Genomic DNA, 21,282 nt, shown 5'->3' with positions numbered 1-21,282 from the left:
TGGATAATTTTGTAATTTTTTTCTCTCTGGGAACAGTGAGAAAAATTATTAAAATAATTTTAATTTGTAACTGGCTAGTGGTTGAGGGAATCTTTAAGCCAATTATTTAAAAAACAACAACAAAAAACAACCAATTTCCTGATTTACACTATTCATATTATATAAAATGTAACTTTTTTGTCATATACATGATCATAGAAGTATATAGGAAACTGTTCTTTATGAGATTATTTGCTAATTAAATTGTTAAGTGGTTGTTACTTCTTATTTTCCAAGACCTTTTATTTAAAGATGTCCCTGTATCAGATGTCTTCCTATAGAATACTGAATTTTCTGTTTTGAAATACAGAAGTAGTTTTGTAAATATTACAGATATGTTACTTAAATGTGTTCAAAGATAAAATCATAGGCAGATATGGATTTGATTTCTTTTTCATCATAATTATTTTCTTTATGGGGAGGACCTTACAGAAAATGAAAGGCATTCATAAAGACATGAAATAGACAACTCTTTGGGGGTAATAAAATCTAATCAACTTAAGAATTTTAAATATATATATTTATATTTTAATTGGTAACATCTTTTCTAGTGTGAGTCTTTGCACTTATTTGATGATTCTTAAGTATAATCATTTTAGAAGACAAATTTATAGGAACCTTTCTCCCTTGTTTTAATATATGCTGAATAAGGGCATAAAATGTGACACCTACTGCATATTTTTAAAAACTCTTTTTTTTTTTTAATATATTTTATTGATTTTTTACAGAGAGGAAGGGAGAGGGATAGAAAGTTAGAAACATCAATCAGCTGCCTCCTGCACGCCTCCTACTGGGGATGTGCCCGCAACCAAGGTACATGCCCTTGACCAGAATCGAACCTGGGACCTTTCAGTCCACAGGCTGACGCTTTATCCACTGAGTCAAATCGGTCAGGGCTAAAAACTCTTAAAACTGATAAAGAATAGGCTACTTCCTTATTTTGACAAACAGCAGCCATTTTGAACCCATACCTAGCTTTCATACTCGTGTTATCCTACAGCAGTTATGGCAAGTATGCTTTCTCTTAGGTCAATTAATAATATTTCATTAAAATCTGGTATAAAATGAGGATACCTTCTATCACCATTATATGGTCATCCTCATGACTAGTATTTAAGTACATACTGAACTCATGCTGGCTATTGTCATTGAATTCTTTCTATTTCAGGACCTTAGCACTTTGCACTTTCATTTTTCAGATCTTCACATGGTTCTCTCTGTCTTCCTACCCTACATCCATGTATCTGCTAAAATATATCTGAGACCTCTCTGATCACTCTTCCTAAGCAGACTTTTGTATATTATCTGTACTACTTCCACTATCCTTCTAAATTCTTTCCTGCATTTTAACAATCATAGCACCTCTCTCTACCTGAAAGTACATATTTATTAACTGTTTATTATCCTATCTACTCCACTAGAATTTAAGTTTAACAAGGGCAAAGACTTTTCCTTGTCTAGTTTACTGCTGTGTTCTTAGAAGCTGTAATAATGCACAGGACATAGTAGGCTCTCAGTGAGTCTTTGTTAAAGAAAGGGAAAGAAAGTTGATATTGAAAAATAACAAAATTGCCGAAACTGGTTTGGCTCAGTGGATAGAGCGTCGGCCTTCGGACTGAAAGGTCCCAGGTTCGATTCCGGTCAAGGGCATGTATCTGGGTTGCGGGCACATCCCCAGTGGAGGGTGTGCAGGAGGCAGGTGATCGATGTTTCTCTCTCATCGATGTTTCTAACTCTCTATCTCTCTCCCTTCCTCTCTGTAAAAATTCAATAAAATATATTTTAAAATAATAACAAAATTAACATTATTATTTTTTTTAATATATTTTATTGATTTTTTACAGAGAAGAAGGGAGAGGGATAGAGAGTTAGAAACATCGATGAGAGAGAAACATCGATCACCTGCCTCCTGCACACCCTCCACTGGGGATGTGCCCGCAACCAAGGCATGCCCTTGACCGGAATCGAACCTGGGACCCTTCAGTCCACAGGCTGACGCTCTATCCACTGAGCCAAACCAGTTAGGGCAAAATTAACATTATTAATAGGAAATATTATTATTTACCTAAAAAACTGAAAACTCACATTTAAAACTTTTAATAGAAAATATGCATGCATATAAGTGTCATTTTTCTATGAAAGTGATAACCTGGTATAATTAAATATAAATACATCAGACTATATACTTTAAAGAAATTGGAATTAAATGTCAAATTGTTTGAAGGGAATGTTCTAAAATCTACAGTCATTGTCATTCACATAATGTTCAAACTGAGTATTTTAAAGATAAAAACCTACTTATCTAAAGGAGTTAAAATGATATAAGAGATATTAAATTTTGATATTTCTACGAAAATGGTTACAAAGTGTTAAACACTACTAATAATAATTTATATTCAGAAAATACTATATTAGTCCTATCATATTAGCAAGGAGTTTGTTTGTTTCTCTTGTAGTGGAAGAATAGCCAGTATCTATGAGGGAGCATTGAAGTAAATGCCTTAGAAGTATAATTAACACAGGATAGTCTTTGTACAAAATAGTTTATCAGTTTATATTAAGAGCCTTTAAAAATGTGAACTTTCCTTGAATCAGTCATATGCCCTTTTTGTAAATTTGTACTTTGCTTCTAACCTAAAATTTAGACAGTATAAGAATGATTATTTTCATACCTTTTTTAGTAAAGAATTTGAATGTTAAATGATTAATGAAATTATTTTTACAATTATTACCAAATACTTCAGCATATGTTAATACATTTTAAAATACGTTTTTATTGATTTTTTTTTTAAAGAGAGAGGGAGAGGGATAGAAAGATAGAAACATCAGTGATAGCGAAACATTATTGATCAGATGCCTCCTGCACACCCCCTACTGGGAAACAAGCCTGCGACCTGGGCATGTGCCCTAACCCCACCCCCCCCCCCCCCCCACCCCCACAATTGCCGCTGAGCCACACCAGCCTGGCTATATTATACTTTTTAAAATGTTCTTTTTTAAAATTTAATGTTTTAATCAAAATTACTTGAAGTATCTAGTAAATGCATAATTTGTTGTTAGTTATCTGATTCATAAGATATCAGGTCCTATGACTTATTTTTGTCTTGTCCCTTTCTTCTTTTGGTGTTTTTAATATATTATCTTTTCACTAGAGGCCCGGTGCACAAAAATTTGTGCATTCAGGGGAGTCCCTCAGCCCGGCATATGCCCTCTTGCAGTCTGGAACCCCTCGGAGGATGTTCACCTGCTGGCTTAGGCCCGCTCCCTCGGGGATCGGGCCCAAGCTGGCAGTCAGACATTCCTCTGGCAGCCCAGCAGCCCTCGGGAGATGCCCACTTACCAGTGGGGAGCAGACCTAAGCTGCAGTCGGACATCCTTAGTGCTGCTGAGGAGGCAGCAGAGGCTCCTGCCACCACCACTGTGCTGGCAGCCATCAGCCTGGCTTGTGGCTGAGCAGAGCTCCCCCTGTGGGAGCACACTGACCACCAGGGAGCAGCTCCTGCATTGAGCATCTGCCCCCTGGTGGTCAGTGTATGTCATAGTGACCAGTCATTCCCAGTCATTCTGCTGTTAGGATCAGTTTGCATATTACCCTTTTATTATATACAATAGAGACCTGGTGCACGGGTGTGGGCCGACTGGTTTGCCCTGAAGGGTGTCTTGGATCAGGGTGGGGGTCCCGCTGGGGTGCCTGGCCAGCCTGGGTGAGGGGCTGATGGCTGTTTGCAGACTGGCCACAGCCCCTTTAGGGTAGGAGTCCCTGCTGGGGTGTCTGGCCAGCCTGCGTGAGGCTGAGGGCCATTTTCAGGCTGCTCACACCCCCTTCAGGGTGGGGGTCCCCACTGGGGTCCTTGGCCAGCCTGGGTGAGGGGCTGATGGCTGTTTTCAGACTGACCAAGCCCCCCGGCGACCGAAGCTCCCACCCTTTCCTTATTTTGTGTGTGTGTTTTTTTTTTAATTCACTCCAGCTCTGTGGCCACGGTCACTGGAAACAGGTATCTGGGGTTTATTTACCTTTTATAATTGAAACTTTGTTGCCTTGAGAGGAGGCAACAGCCAGCCGGGAAGCTTGGCTCCCTCCATCATTGGGGCAACCAAGCCTACTGCTCGCTCCAGCTCCGTGGCTGCCAGCCGCCATCTTGGTTGGGTTAATTTGCATATAGTCGCTCTGATTGGTTGGTGGATGTGGCTTAAGGTATAGCAAAGGTACGGTCAATTTGCATGTTTGTCTATAAGGAAAGATAGTCTAATTATTTATTCATTTATTTATTTTAATTTTGTTTTATTACTTAAAATAGTACAGAGTAGTACATATGTCTCTTTTTTATTTTCCCCCTTGACCTTCCCCCGGCCTCCCCTAACCCCCAGTGTCTTATGTCCATTGGTTATGCTTATATGCATGCATACAAGTCCTTTGGTTGATTTCTTATCCCCCCCCACCCCCAACCCCCAGCCTTCCTGCTGTAGTTTGACAGTCTGTTTGATGCTGCTCTGCCTCTGTATCTATTTTTGTTCATCAATTTATAATGGTCTTCTGACCGGTTTGGCTCAATAGATAGAGCGTCGGCCTGCGGACTGAAGGGTCCCAGGTTCGATTCCTGTCAAGGGCATGTACCTTGGTTGTAGGCACATCCCCGGTAGGGAGTGTGCAGGAGGCAGCTGATCAATGTTTCTCTCTCATCGATGTTTCTGGCTCTCTATCCCTCTCCCTTCCTCTCGGTAAAAAAAAAAATCAATAAAAAAAAATTTATAATGGTCTTTATTATCCATAAATGAGTGAGATCATGTGGTATTTTTCTTTCATTGACTGGCTTATTTCACTTAGCATAATGCTCTCCAGTTCCATCCATGCCGTTGCAAATGGTAAGAGTTCCTTCTTTTTTACAGCAGCGTAGTATTTCATCGTGTAGATGTACCACAGTTTTCTAATCCATTCATCTACTGATGGGCACTTAGGCTGTTTCCAGATCTTAGCTATGGTGAATTGTGCTGCTATGAACATAGGGATGCAAATTATCCTTTCTGATTGGTGTTTCTGGTTTCTTGGGATATATTCCTAGAAGTGGGATCACTGGGTCAAATGGGAGTTCCATTTTTAACTTTTTGAGGCAACTCCATACTGTCTTCCATAGTGGCTGCACCAGTCTGCATTCCCACCAGCAGTGCAGGAGGGTTCCTTTTTCTCCACTCCTCTCCAGCACTTGTCGTTTGTTGATTTGTTGATGATGGCCATTCTGACAGGTGTGAGATGGTACCTCATTGTTGTTTTGATTTGCATCTCTCGGATGATTAGTGACTTTGAGCATATTTTAATATGTCTCTTGGCTTTCTGAATGTCCTCTTTTGAAAAGTGTCTATTTAGGTCCTTCGCCCATTTTTTAATTGGATTGTTTATCTTCTTTTTGTTAAGTTGTATGAGTTCCCTATAAATGTTGGCGATTAAACCCTTATTGGTAATAACATTGGCAAATATGTTCTCCCATGCAGTGGGCTTTCTTGTTGTTTTGTTGATGGTTTCTTTTGCTGTGCAGAAGCATTTTATTTTGATGTAGTACCATTTGTTTCTTTTCTCTTTAGTTTCCAATGCCCTATAGTCCAGTGATGGCTAACCTATGACACCTCTGACACGCGAACTTATTTTTTTGGTTGATTTTTCTTCTTTAAATGGCATTTAAATATATAAAATAAATATCAAAAATATAAATCTTTGTTTTACTATGGTTGCAAATATCAAAAAATTTCTATATGTGACACGGCATCAGAGTTAAGTTAGGGTTTTTCAAAATGCTGACATGCCGAGCTCAAAAGGTTCACTATCGCTGCTAGGAGCTGTATCGGTGAAGAAATTGCTTCGGCATATGTCTGAGATTCTGTTGCTTTTGGATTCCTCTAGTATTTTTATGGTTTCCTGTCTTACATTTAAGTCCTTTATCCATTTTGAGTTTATTTTTGTGAATGGTGTAAGTTGGTGGTCTAGTTTCATTTTTTGCATGTATCTGTCCAATTTTCCCAACACCATTTATTGAAGAGACTGTCTTGACTCTATTGTACGTTCTTGCCTCCTTTGTCAAATATTAATTGAGCATAGTGGTTCGGGTCGATTTCTGGGTTCTCTATTCTATTCCATTGATCTATATGTCAGTTCTTGTGCCAGTACCAGGCAGTTTTGAGAACAGTGGCTTTGTAATACAGCTTAATATCTGGTATTGAGATCCCACCTACTTTGTTCTTCTTTCTCAGGATCACTGCAGCTATTCGGAGTCTTTTTTTATTCCAGATGAATTTTTGGAGAGTTTGTTCTATGTCTTTGAAATATGCCATTGGTATTTTAATGGGGAGTGCATTGAATTTATAGATTGCTTTGGGTAGTATGGGCATTTTAATTGGTTTTGGTGTGCTTGTTTGTTAGATTTCATTCTGAGTTCAGTGTTTTAATCTTTTTTAACCATACTGTTTTTAATTTTAAAATGTTCTTCAGATTCTATCTATAGTTAGAACTTTCTTTTCCTTTTTTCTTTTTCTATTTGTAGATATAATAGAGGGAAAGTCATATTTCTTTATTTTTTTTGTCCTTGAATAATAATCTCAGTATTATATTATCACCATACCTTTAAGTATATTTCTTGTACAATGAATTTTTTTAAAAAAATTTAAAACATTTTTTAATTGCTTTTGTGTTTGGGAAAGTTTTATTTAACAAAACTTTTGTTGTATTTTGAAGTCATTTCTTAATGTAGACAATAATTTCTTGACCAAACTGATTTTAATGTTTCTTAAAAGAAGGTTTGTAATTGAAAGTACATTTATTGGAGAGAATAATTGTGAGAGGTAGTCACTATTGAAAAGTACATGTGGTATAGAATAATTGATACTTCTTTGCTGTTATAGATTGCTGGCAGGAGCCAAATTGGCCTATTATTAAGTTTTCAAACATACATTTTTTAAACCAAAATTTCAGACTTCTTTTTTGTCATGAATTTCAGTTTTATCTAGTAACTGGAAATAATTTTTAAAATAGTTTCTAATCTGTTGATTTCTTTGACATTCTCTATATTAAAGGATAAAGGAGCTTTTTGTTGGTCAAGGAAATAACTTGAATCGCATAAGTAGTTCTAGTTGCTTCTTGGTTTTTCTTATTGTTTGACTGCAGTATATTATAGACTGAGAAATGAGGAAGAGTATAATTATTTGATGGTTTTAGACTGGGAACACAGTAACCTACTTGTTGGTTTCAGCAGTCTACTCATTCTGCGACATTTGGTCTTTTTCTATCATTTCTCTAAGAACACAAATTCTCCTTATTTTAACAGGAATTTGTGATGACAGACTTCTTTCTATAGCTTCTTAGCCAGAAATTAATATAAATTTGGGGTGCTATTAAAAAAAATCCCCAAAGGCCGGGAACTCCTGGCTGCTGTTAATGACAGTCCTACCTTAGGAGGAAGACTAAATTATTAGCAGCTGTTCCACCATTTATTGAGCACTTATTATATGCCTTATCTCCTTTAATCTTCACTTCATCTTTATGAGGTAGGTAGTGTTATTTCCATCCTACAGGAAGGGAACAGAAACTCAGCTCTCCCATAGGTAAGTTGCAGAACCAGGATTCAAATCCAGATTTGTTTTCTGAATCCAAAGCTGGGCTCTTTCTACTTATGCTGCATTCCCTACTGTAATGTGTCTCTTGATCTTCTAAAGTTTTATATCTTTCTAAGAAATTTATCTGTATGTTAACTTTCAGCAATTTAAAATATATAAATTTTCTGGGTTTTGTTCATTATAGTTATTGCTGTGCCAGAGTACATTTGGTATGCATTTTTTTTTACCTTATAAATAATATTAGAGCAGTGATGGCGAACCTATGACATGCGTGTCAGAGGTGACATGTGAACTCATTTTTTTTGGTTGATTTAAATATATAAAATATATTTGGCATTTAAATATATAAAATAAATATCAAAAATATAAATCTTTGTTTTACTATGGTTGCAAATATCAAAAAATTTCTATATGTGACACAGCACCAGAGTTAAGTTAGGGTTTTTCAAAATGCTGACACACCGAGCTCAAAAGGTTCGCCATCACTGTACTAGAGTGCATAAAATTTGTGCACGGGTAGGGTCCCTAGTGGCTGCCAGCTGCTGGCTGGGGCCTTCCTTTGTTCCGCGCTTCCCCTGGTGGTCAGTGCATGTCATAGCGAGTAGTCGAACTCCCAGTCAGTCAAACTCCCTAGGGGGCACTTTGCATATTAGGCTTTTATATATATAGATTTCTATGCCATTCATATTCCTTCATTGTTTTAAATCTATTTTTAGCACTGATGTGTATTTCATGAATCATTCTTTCAGAGTTTAAAAATACCATAGCATTAGGGGTTGATTTTATGAGAAATTATTTGCATTTTTGACACATTTTGAGGCAGTCAGTTTAACATTTGTATAGCTGATTAATGCTTACTTTATGTGGATGTTTTGAAAATGTAACAAACTAGCCCTAGCTCATTTGGCTCAGTGGATAAGTGTCAGCCTGTGGACTGAAGGGTTCTGGGTTCGGTTCCAGTCAGGGGCACATGCCTAGGTTGCGGGCTCAGTCCCTAGTAGGGGGTGAGCAGGAGGCAGCCGATTAATGATTCTCTCTCATCATTGATGTTTGTATATCTCTCCCTCTCCTTGCCTCTATGAAATCAATAAAAATGCTTTTTTTAAAAAAGAAAGAAAATGTAACAAACTATTTTCATATTCCTGTAAAGCAGAGTTTTCTAACCTTCTTCATGTACTCACACATAGAGAAAATGATAATATTTAATATGTCACTCTGCTAAATGGATCATTCTACTAATCTTTGTCTCAAGTTCTTGGCCCAGTAAGTTATGTCATCTCTACCTTCATGCAGTACCTCCCCACTTAGCTTCCTATTGCTGAGCAGGCTGATATCTTGGCACACCTATAACTCACTTGTAGATGTTTAATCTTTGTGAGACTGTAGACTAAAGTGTTTGTTCTAAGGAGTTATGTACTCACTAAAAATAAATTTCTAGGAAAAGTAAAATTTTAAATGGTTCATTTTAAAATGTTTACACTGACAGATTATTCTAAGTCATGCATTCACGTTGGCCAACAGCTTATATTTAAAGCCTTTGGAAGCAGCTCACTCTTCTATTTTCTTTTATAGCTTATAATGATATCAGAAAATCATGACTCTTAAGCATTTCATGTAAACCTTTTACCTTCTATCACCAACTAAATCTTCCTAATATATTATACATTTTCTTTGATTTTGTTTTTAGCCTTTCATGTCCTTAAAATATTTCTAGTTATGTGCTAACAGTCATGACAACTGTACCTAACAAAAGGACTTGATCAGACATAAGATGCATAATTTTTCAGTTTGTTCAGATTGCATACTCTCTGGATTTGAGAAGATATATTTAGAATGTTCTATGCTTTTTTAAAGAAAATTTGTTACTGTACTAAAATACTGCTATTTTATAGTAGTATGTAACTCAGCTCTACAGAAGAGTCTGATGTGTATAATTAATTTGAAACTACAGTTGTATACAAACTATTAAATTTTAGAATAATTAAAATGCCTTAGAATTTTGATATAAAAATAGTATGAAATGTGTTCTTTTAAAGCTCCATTTTGTAACTATTTCTCCTGGTTTTCCTAATATGGTCAGTGTCAGCCCAGTTCTTTTTTTGTTAATCTTCACCTGAGAATATTTTTTCCATTGATTTTTACAGAGAGTGTAAGGGAGGGGGAGGTACAGAGAAAGAGAGAGAAACATCTATGTGAGAGAGACATATTGATTGGTTGCCTCCTGCATGCACCCCAACCAAGGCTGGGGAGCAAACCTGGGACCCTTCAGTCAATGGGCCACTGCTCTATTCACTGAGACAAACCGGCTAGGGCCAGTGTCAGCCCAATTCTTCACTGGAAACCAGAGTGACCTCTGATAGTTCCCTGACTGGTGATTCTTTACCCACCTCCTTTCCCCTATACCTCAACCATTTCAATAGAGCATCAAATACTGTGCTTCTACAACCAGAATGCCTCTTCTTTGTAGTCCCACTTCTGCTGTTCTAGTTTAGTATTTTCTATTTCCACCCATTTTTGCTGTTTGAATTATCTTCCCAAACACAGCTTGATTGTTTTACTTCCTTGGTTAATATTAGTTTTTCTCTTTATTACCGTAGTTGGTAGCCACTTTTTGTATGCCATTTAAGAAGACTCTTTACAGTTGGCCCCAACATAGTCTTTTATTTCTGATCTTCCTGTGCCTCAGTGTGCATTGGGGTTGACCCTATCTCCTTTCCTTAATTACCCTATTATCCAGTCACTAATGTTTCTTATTTTGTATTATAATCATGTCACTAACGTTTATCCCGTCCTCACTGTGGAAGACCCCTCATCTATATTCACATGAGATGTTACCATTCTACAAAGCATTTCTGTTACCTAACCAGTGTTCAGAATTATTTTTCTCTGGTAATACTTTATACTTCGTTTAGAGCATTTGCCACACTGTGCCTTAAAATACAGCTAGTTGTATAATTCATTTTCTTCCTTCAATAGCTTATAATCCATTTGATGATATGGCCCATGTATTATTTAATTAAGATATTTTGATGGTTGCTTAATATAAGACGGAATACACAGACATGCACTTACCTGTGCTCATTTTTATTTGTTCAGTTTAAGTATCTATGCATAACATTGCCGTTTATAGTTGTACTCTGTGAGGAAACAAAATTCAATATAACATGTTCCTTGAGAATTAATATTCTAGCGGGGGGGTGGGGGGAAGGATGATTCAATGAACAGAAAGGCATTATATAGTAATGCCATGAAATTCACATCACTCACTAATAGACATTATACATTTATATACCATGTCTATATATGAGTATTTTTTGGAAATATTTTTACTTGTCCTTTGGTATTGTGTTATCTCCGTCTATTATATGGTTGCATGTACTAGTATATTTGTTAGGTTTTTATTTATTTTTTACCAATTTGATACACATCATTTATTTGTGCATACAAGTCATGAACTATGCTTACAAAATAAACTTTTCTATTTAGGTAATTTTATTTTTAATTTAAATAAACTGAATTTAGAATTTAGCTTAATATATTATCTAAGAATTAAGGAATTCACTTATGAATTTAGAGGCTGACTTTTTGAGATACAGTCAAATTTTTATTAGCCTAGTTTTCTTTTAAAGTGAAATAATGATTTTGTTATAGTTTCGTTTAGAATAATTTGAAAAAACTTTCATGGTAATAAAAAATTTCATTTTATTTGCACAGTTTAATTTTATCCAATTGTGAATTTATTATTTAATGTTTGTTTTATGTTTTTCTGAAGAAGGAGAAATGTGGGTTTGACTCTCGCATATTATGATGTATTGTACAGAATGGCAACGTGTAAATGCATTGTTCTGTGTACTTTCTTTATATTCTAATATAATTAATTTGTTTCTAGATGCTGGCATCACCATCAACATCAAGTCAGCTGTCTCAGTTTGGGGCAAGTTTATACGGGCAACAAAGTAAGAATTTTGTATTTATTCTGAAATACTTTAAAGAAAAAAACAACAACTACCAAGTAAACAACAGCCAGTGCTGCCCTTGTGGGTTTGTTCTAGGGTTTAAAAGGAAAGATACTTAATTTTTAGTTTTTCTTATTTCACTTATATAATAAAATCTCATTATATCAGACCTTTCTAATTCAAAATTTGTTATTTGGATATAGGTTAGGTTAAAATTCATTTCTGCATCTTTTGTATCTATATATTCTTTTGCAGTAATTTTGAAGAAGAATTTGCTAAACAAATTAAAACTAGACATCCATTCTTTTTTCAATTAGAGAAAGTTAAAGGGTTTTTTGTTTGTTCAGTTGACTAGGTTGTTTGTGGTTTTTGGCCTTTTTAATAATGTGAGCCCATTTACTTAGCAGTTTGTCAAATGTTCTCTTTGTTTAGCAAATATTTCTTCTTTCACTTTAGCTCAGTCTAGGTATAGAATCAATGTTTTTGACTCACAGTTTAATGCATTTTCCATATGCAAGGTTTTATTTTATTATTAAGTACTAGAGGCCCGGTGCACGAAATTTGTGCACGAGTGGGGGGTGTCCCTCAGCCCAACCTGCACCCTCTCACAATCCAGGATCCCTCGGTAGGATCCCTAGGCCTGGCCGGCAATCAGGGCCTATCGGGGCTTTCCTTCCCCTGGCTGCTGGCAGCTGGCCCCATCCCCATCGCTGCCACTGCTTGCCATCTGTGTGGCACTGCTCCCCTCCCCCACCTCCCTTTGCGGGCGACAGGTGTGGGGTGTGATTGCTTAGTTGGCCTGGGGTTCCCTCTGTGAGGCAATCGCTGGCCAGCCCCGCACACCCGCCACAGTGTCATTGGCCAGAGGCCTGGGCCTCCCTCTTTGGGACAATTGATTGTGGGGCTCCGTGATCAATTGCCCAGCAGAGAGAGGCCTCTCCCCCCCCCCCCCCAATTGATTGCCCTGCCAGCCGGTGGCCTGGGCCTCCCTCTTTGGGGTGATCGTGGGGTGATGGTGGGGCCCCCGACCAATCACATCTCACCCGCCTTGGCTGGCCTGGCGCCAGTGCGTGTCATAGCATGGTCATCTGGAAGGTCGTCCGATGGTCATTCTGCTGTTCGGTTCGGTTGATTTGCATATTACGCTTTTATTATTATAGATTTTAATACTTTTATAGCGCTTAGCACAGTGCCTGGCGCATAGTAAGCGCTCAATAAATGTTAGCTATTATCACAAAAATATTTATAATTTTAAATTATAAAATCTTCCTATTTTTAAAAATTAATTTTCCAAACTGTTACATATTAATAATATTTTATCATCTCTGTTAATGTCAGAGACTGCTGATCTGTTTATGAGAGGGAGGAGACTTAAAAGGAATAGAAGTTTGCAGCATAGATTACAGAATAATAATAGAGAAGACAGTCTGATGGCTAAGTATCTTAACTAGCTTCAAATAAAAATCAGTTATTTGATTTTAAACTCTTTTCCAATATAATAAAAGGCAAAGTTTTTTTAGGTATCAGAATAGTTATCATACCACTTGATCCTTCAAACTTCTTTTGAAGGTTAGTAGGGGGAAGTGTTTGTGTTAGAAATATAGTTTACATCTCCTTTTTTCTCCTCCTTTTGTGGCCTTTCTCTTTTGCTATGAAACAAAATTTTGTTAATAAATAATTAGTAAATAATATTACTAGGTACTTATAGATGTTAGCAGTTTTCTCTAAATTGAGAACCTATTTAAAGAGCTTTTTATAATAGAAAAGGTGTTGCTTATTTACCCTCCAGTGTTCATCATAGCTGTTGGGGAATATTATTAGCTAGTAATTTCTTTCTTTTAACCTGTGTTTTAGTATTAAACATACTGCTTTCACCTTTCTGGTAACCCTTACCATGGAAATAAATGCCTAGTTATTTTAAAGCTACCCTTTATATCGGTAGAGTAACTGTGAAAAGCTTACTTTGTTTTCTTTTTAAAGTCCACAGTTTTGGATTAGAGAAAAATTACATTTGAGAAACTAAGGTTATTTTATGAAGAATGGCAATTATTTTACAACATAATCAGTTATATGGATTTTAAAACTCTGATCTAATTTTTTAAAACCTGCAAATGTGAAATTGTAATTGGACTAAGCTGTGGAATGGATTAGGTTTTAATTATAGTTATTTTATTGCTATAATGGACATTTATTGACTTTTTAATTTGTGTAAATCATTGTGCTGATTGTTAAGGATATACAAAAATTAATAAATGAGCAAAGTTTGTTTTTATTAGAAAATGTATTTTAAGGTACTTGTTATTAATTTAAAAACAAGTCACATATGACATGTATTTCCCACTGGAGGTTCATATATTAAATGGCTATATTCCTTTACTATTGGTGGAACAGCATTTTTAACGCATGGCTCACTCTTTAACTGACATTGTGGGCATTAATTAGTCTACAGAAAAATTGAACCTTAGATCAATTGATACTAAAGTATTTCAAGTCAGGGTACAATTATTTCTTTCTAGCATATAAATTTAGAAGCTACAAATCGTAAAAGAAGACAGAGCCTGGAATCCCAGTCTCTGTCAGTTAGCAGGACCAAGTCAAATCATTTAGCTGGTAAGTAGTCTGAACACATACCCTGCTGGAGAGGAAAACAGTTGCTACTCTGTGGGGTTTGAGGGCTAGGTTTAATAGTATAACCAAGTCAGAATGATGAAACTTGAAGGGCTGACCTTAATAAAGGACGAGGAAGTAGGAGGAAAATGTAGGTGGGAGTATATTACTGATGCTTGTCTTATGACAATTAATTGTAATTTGCATTGGTCTTGCTATAACTAAAAGTTCTTTTGCCTCCCAGTTTGTATTGAGTACCACCAATAACTTTATATTCAGATTGTCAAAATTCAGTAGGAATTTGTGCCATTAAAATGGAGTTCTGCTGTCTTTTTTGTGTATTCTTAATGATTAGAGAGAGGTGATAGGAGGAGAAGGAAGAGTGCTCTCTCGAAAACTGAGACTCACTGAGATTAAACAAAGGAAGAAATTCTTCTTGGAATGGATACAGAACTGCTTAAACTTACATTCTGTCAGGTTTGGGTGGAAGTGGTTGCATAGTACATAAGGGTACCCAGAAAATTATTGTATCCAAGTAACTTCTCATCCAGGAGTTCATGAATACTATGCACCAAATGATAACTAACTATGGAAGCCAGTAAACAGAATCTTGTATTCAAGATTGCATGATGTTCTCTACTTCTTTGATAAGATTTTAGGTATACTTTACAGGTTTCAATATGCCTGGTCTTCCTGAAGCTATCTACTACATTGGAATGAACAGAGACCAGGAATTAATTTCTCCTAGATATTCAGTGCATTGAAATTAAGTGGCAGTATAGCTGGAGTGACTTTTCCTTACTTACTAAGAAACTACTATTTACTGGGTGCTTTCTGTATGCCTGTTATCTTAAAGGCACCTGGGTAAACTAGCTCTCTGGATGAATCCATTATACACATTTGTATCTGAATTTTCAGAGGACCCAGACCTGTTGCTGGGAAAGGAAATAAACTTGTCTTTCTGGAATCTGAACTCCTAGCTTGAGAGCAGTGGCTTAGTCTCATGCTTTCAACAACATCTCTTGGGCCTCCTGTTTTAAGAACACCTATGTGAAGGCTACTTATTTTATAGAGAACCAGAACACAAGTAGGGTGGTTCAGATGATGCTATTGACAGTTAGATGGCAGTGACACATTTTGGTAGCTTCAGGAAATTGGAGAACCATTTAACAGGTACTTGAATTAAAACTGAATCCTCTGGGAGTTCTTACTCTCACGAAGAACATTACAGATGGGGACATTGACATTTATATATAAAATATTAAATAACAGCCTCCAGTGCTAATACATAGGTTAAAAGGTTTGGCATGGAAAGACCGTTTGGAGAGAAAAGCACAGAAAGCTGCAGTGGAAAGGACAGTTTCAAAAAGGAGATAGGAAATGAGTTTAACAAGATACTCACTGAATGTACCATATATATGTCATCATCCTAGGTACTACAATGTGTGGTAGAAGAGATCATTCTCTTTTATGATATCTCCATGTAGTGTACATACTGCTGTGGTACATACATGCATTTATTTATTTATTGCATGTCTTCATTGCCTTTGTTTCCTCAGTACTCTACATGGTAGGCACTCAGTAAATGTTTGTTGAATGATGAGCAAGATACGGTCCCACATATAATACAATAGGATATGTACATGTTATTTTACTACCAAGTGGAAGAAGTACAGAATTTAATGGATATTTCAAAGTCGGGAGTAATCACATATCTTGGAGAAAGATCCGGAAAGGGTTTACAGTTGAGGCCATTTTGACATTGGCTATCTGTGAGACTACGTGTAAGGTTGTTTGAGTAGTGTAAACAACATCCACAAAATGGGATATATTTGGGAGTGTTCTATTTTATTAAGGCAAGGTAAACCTATTAGGCTGTTACATTGGTTTCAGCTAAGAAGTACAATTTTCACAATTCAGTATCTTTGCTACTTTTCAAGCTCAAGAACACAACTATTGCATACAGTCCCCCAGCCCACCCCCCCCCCAAAAAAAAACCAACTATTTTTTTGGTGAAAACGATTACTTCATTGGACTACCTTATTTTATCTTTACGTTTAAGATTTTACAGCTTCAGCCCTAGCTGGTTTGGCTCAGTGGATAGTGTCAGTCTATGGACTAAAGGGTCCTAAGTTCAATTCCAGTCAAGGGTACATGCCCGGGTTGCGGGCTCCATCCCCAGTAGGGGGCATGCAGGAGGCAGCCGATCAATGATTCTCATCATTGATGTTTCTATCTTTCTCTCCCTCTCCCTTCCTCTTTGAAATCAATAAAAATATATTTTTTTAAAGATTTTACAGCTTCAGTTTTTTAATTTTTTTTTGAAGTTTAGTCCTTACCCAAGGATATGTTATTGATTTTTTTTACTGGGGGGGGGGGAGGGGGGGAGAGGGGGGCAGGGACAGAGAGGGAGAGAGAGAAACATAAATTGGTTTACTTGCGAATGTGCCCCAATTGAGGATCGAACCCGAAACCCAGGCATGTGCCCTGATTGGGAATCTAACCTAAAACTTTCTGGTGTATGGGGCAAGCCTCCAACGAACTGAGCCACCTGGCCAGGGCCAGTTTCAGTTTTAAAAGATCATTTTGCTATGTATAAAATGAACTGGGTGGAGGTGGAACAAGTAAGGCTATTACTATAGTAGTTCAGGCAAGAAAAATAGAATGACTTGAATGAGTGGTGGAGGTGTTCAGAAGTGGTCAGATATTTTGGTGGTAGAGCTAATATGATTGTTTGATGGTGGGATGTGAAAGAGTGGGATCAAGTATGGTTTCTAAGGTTTGAGACCTGTATTACTTTGTGAATATGTGCCACTAATTCATAATGGGAACTTAGCTTGAGGAGGAGTACAAAGTATAGATGGGAGTTTCACACATTTGTTCCACAGGTAAGGTGCTGGCTGCTGTAAAGATCCAGCCAAATGTTGTCTGGGACTCTCAGCTAGTGCTAACAAAGCAGCAACTTCTTACATTTGAGGATGCTGAAGTCAGTTAGCTCTAACTATGCTTCTTGTCTCATACATTCTAAGATGCAGAAGCAAGCCTCCTCCTCCAGGCATATCACTTGTGTCCTCATTTCATACATCTTGCTGTTCTCTCAGACTGAACTGTTATAACATTTTTATCCCTGACTCATCAATACCACCAAATACCTGGCTAAGTCTCTTTCATTAATTAATTCATGTACTGTCTGCTCCAAGAAACATTTTCTGATCATTGTATCTATTCTACTTTCACCAAGTTAGTCTGAGTTGGTGGTCCTTCCCACATACATCCAAGCATACCATACATATACTGCATGTAAACACGTCAATTATAGCAGTTTTTATTTTTTAACTAGAGCCCAGTGCATGATGGAATTGAAATAGGAGTTAAGAAATTGGGTCATTATTTTTATTCATTATTTGTGATCTTGGGCAAGTCATTTAATGCTTGATATTAGTTCTTCATATATAACTTTGTTGGATGATCTCATCTATAACTTAGTTGAATGATGATCTCTGGAGATTTTTCTGTCTCTAAGATCTTTTTATTTTAATAAAGGAAAATGAGTAATGAAATAATGTTAGAGGGAAGATTAATTGGCTAAATGCAGGACAGTTTGGGGGTAAGAAGATGGTTGTCCTTTGTCAGTGTGGGTAGGACAGGTGAGTTCCTTGGGGAGGCTACTTGCTTTGGGAATGGAAAGGAGAATACTTTAAGAAGGTCTCTTGGATGAATTATGAATTTCTCCCCTTTCCTTAATACAGATTTCAGGAGACCTAAAATATGAATATTCAAGGATTTGGTTGCTGTAATTGATTTTTTCCCTTATAACTTATATTTTTATCTTTAGCCAAACCTTGGATAAAGAATGACATATCTTGCCATAAGTATTTAAGGGATGTGCTCTTAATTCAGTTTGTGCAGTATAAATAATTCATGGAAACATTTCTTAGATCATAGGCTTTTGGATTTCTGAAGAATGATTAATAAAGAATTCAATTCATTCTTTGATTGTTTAGCAGCCTGCCAAATATGTAGCTTTGTAATTAGAATATGTTCATATATTCCTCCTAACATTATATTACTTTATTTATCAATCTGTCAAAATGAAAGAAAAATTTGGTTTAGAAAAGTTTTAGAACTTTTCTTATTGCTTTTTAACAGTTTTTCGTTGTTGTTCATGTTTTATCCCTGTTCTATAAAAAAAAGGGAGTAAATACTTTCTCTGTAGGATTGTTATAAGGAGGAAAAGAGATGAAGTAGCATAATGTTTGACACATGGTTCTTAGGTGTGTGATAAATTTTAATTCTACTGCCCTCCAATATACAAGCTCAGGCATACATATTTATGTAGTTATTTTATGCCAAAAAAAAGTTTATGAGCTAGTTCTCCCCCCCAACTCCCCTCTTTTTTCTTCCAACTTACACGTATTCTTCGTGGTATAATATTTTGGAGATGAATTTCCATCTTTTTTTTCTAATTATGCTAGAAAAAGAGTGAATTTTTCCTCCTCTGACCCTACTCAGTTGTAATAGTTTGACTTTAGTAACTCAGATTTAATGACTTAGTGTATTTTGTTTCCTAAAAGTAAATCTTTGTATATTCCTATTCAGTGATATCCTTTATGTCTTAAATGATATTGATGTTTTAAAAATAACTCAATTCTTAAGTATTCAAGGTTTGATGATCCAGTGTGAAATTGATGCCCTCCTTTCTGCTCTTTTGATTATTTTATACCTACCTCATTCAAAGTACATCTCAGACCTTTTGAATTTATTAGCTGTTTTTTGTTAAATTAAGCATGTTGAAGAAAAAATAAAAGTAAATGCTAGTCTTTGAGTTTCTTTATTTTAGAGTCTTCCTCCACTCTAAGCACTATAAATTAACTTGTTTGCCAATTCCTAATTGACTACATAACCTTACCCATTCTTATTTCCTTCTCTTAAGTTATTTTTGCTAATGTTCAGATAATCTCATATTTCTAAAGTTACAAATTTTCTTAATACAGCATAGAATTGTATAGGACGGGTTGAAGTAAGCAGATCTGGATGGGTTTTGTAGGGCTTATTAATTATTAGAAAAAAAGCCTGAGGGTACTAGATTTTTGTGGAAAATGTATGTTTATAGTGAAGAAGCTGTAAAGAGAGTGAAAAGGAAAACTAGAGGAAAGAAAACTTGACAGATATAGAGAAAAGAGGGAGAAAGAAAATGGAGGGAAGAGAACAAGAGATGAAGGTTTAAAAAAAGTTTGAAGAAACATAGACATTCAAAAATGGCAAAAGAAAGCAAGAGAAAAAAAAACAAATTTATTAGGCACTCATAAGGGTACTAATTTAGTGGTATATTGGGTTCCTAAAGGGCTCTAAACTCTTGTCTTGGTTCTTTGGGTCACCTTGGAGAAGTCAGTTAACTTATCTGAAGCTCAGCTTCCTCATCTGTAAAACGTGAACTTTGGACTAATTAATCTTTAAGGTTCCTTCTGGCTCTAAAATTGTATATTTCTTGTTGGTTAGTCACTGAGAAAAACATTCCTTTGGGAAATTTGCAGCTATAGCTGACTTTTGGACAACATATTTGGGGAGAAGGATGTAAGCTCCCTGAGGATAGGAGCCTTTTTTCTCTATTTTGTTCACTGCTATATCCCCAGCAGCTGGAACAGTAAATGTTGAGTGAGTTATGTGAAAATTATCACTTGGTGGTTCGTTTTGGAAGCATCTAGTGGGCCTAGGAGAAAACTGTGATTGAACTTCTGAAGTTATCTTATATACTTATATAGGTTGATTTTTAATATTTTGTTCTTCCTTATTTTGTCCCAGATTCAGAGAAAGTGGCTGCAGGTAGTGGTATACTCATCACAAAATTTATAGTGATCAGACAGATAGTAACTAAATCAACATGTAATCTAGGCCAGTTCTCTTCATGTGACTTAAAGAAATACAGAACCAAGCTTGGGTCTTCATGGAACATGAGTGAAAAGAGTACATCTAGATTATAGTCATTATATTTAAGTTGTATACATTGGCTTCATTCAGTTGAGAAGCAAACTTTAAGCTGAGTACTGAGGCTGGTGGATTTAAGGGAAATTTTAATAATCCACTGGTATCCCCCTTGATTAGAAGGTGGTACATAGTTATGCCTAAAGGTAAATTTTATAAAGATATTTGAAGGAAACATTCAGAATATATTTTCTGGGTTTTGTTTTTTTTTTTTGAGGTCATAGTTTCAAAATATGCTGGTTGTTGGGGCGGGGGGGTCACTTTAAATCTCTAGCAATTATCATCTACTTATTCATTAGTACTCACTCCCTTTTATCACTTTTATTTAACCTCCAGTTAGAATAAGTTCGGTTGACGTGCCATTCCACGTAGACAGAAACAGAAAGCATAAAAAAGTGTGGGTCAGGAAGATGGAGGCAATGGGCCATTCATTCATAGGCAGATATGATGACAAGTTAGAGCTGAACAGTCTTACTTTGAGAGATAAAAGGGGGGAAAATAAACATCTAGCACATTAGGTATCCATAATAATTATTCTGAGTCATTAAGAAAATAATAATTTGTATTTTATATTAATAAAAGGTAGGAATTATGTCATACATTTTTCTAAAAAGCTTATTCTAAACATTTATTTTTTAATGTTTTACATCTGAATATTAAACCCTCAGTAGTCTTCAAAAATACATCTACTGGAACGCATTTATTCCTACATCTGGCCCCAGGAGTGCTACTAGATAAATAGAAGGTGATCGTACTTTGAAATTTATTTATTTTTAAAATATATTTTTATTGATTTCAGAGAGGAAGGGAGAGGGAGAGAGAGGAAAAAAAAACATCAGTGATGAGAGAGAATCATTGATCAGCCACCTCCTGCACACCCCACACTGGGGATTGAGCTGCAACCCAGGCATGTGCCCTACCCGGGAATTGAACCATGACCTCCTAGTTCATAGGTCAACGCTCAACCACTGAGCCATGCTGGCTGGGCTACTTGGAAATTAAAAAAAAAAATTTATATATATATTTAAAAGTTTTGTTTCTTGTAGCTATGTCAGGTTGAGTTTAATCAGTTGCTTACATTTTATGTTGGGTTTGTAAA

The 21,282-nt window shown here is 36.2% G+C and overlaps 1 protein-coding gene across 9 annotated transcripts in view; it reads left to right on the top strand.

Moving 5' to 3' along the window:
• The window catches only part of CNOT2 (CCR4-NOT transcription complex subunit 2), a 135,861-nt gene that overhangs the window by 90,235 nt on the left and 24,344 nt on the right, over positions 1 to 21,282 (top strand). For all 9 annotated transcript variants that reach the window (XM_070409735.1, XM_070409739.1, XM_070409734.1 and 6 more), the window contains one exon: positions 11,528 to 11,594. In XM_070409735.1, the coding sequence (XP_070265836.1) occupies positions 11,528 to 11,594 (67 nt within the window). The remainder of the gene's footprint in view (positions 1 to 11,527; positions 11,595 to 21,282) is intronic.

The sequence above is a fragment of the Myotis yumanensis genome, unplaced genomic scaffold (assembly GCF_028538775.1).
Source record: "Myotis yumanensis isolate MYYU_CA2020_CCGP unplaced genomic scaffold, mMyoYum1.0.hap1 SCAF_3, whole genome shotgun sequence".
In the NCBI taxonomy this organism is placed as follows: domain Eukaryota; kingdom Metazoa; phylum Chordata; class Mammalia; order Chiroptera; family Vespertilionidae; genus Myotis; species Myotis yumanensis.
Note: the sequence above shows the minus strand (reverse complement) of the source record. Positions and strands in the feature narration are given on the sequence as shown.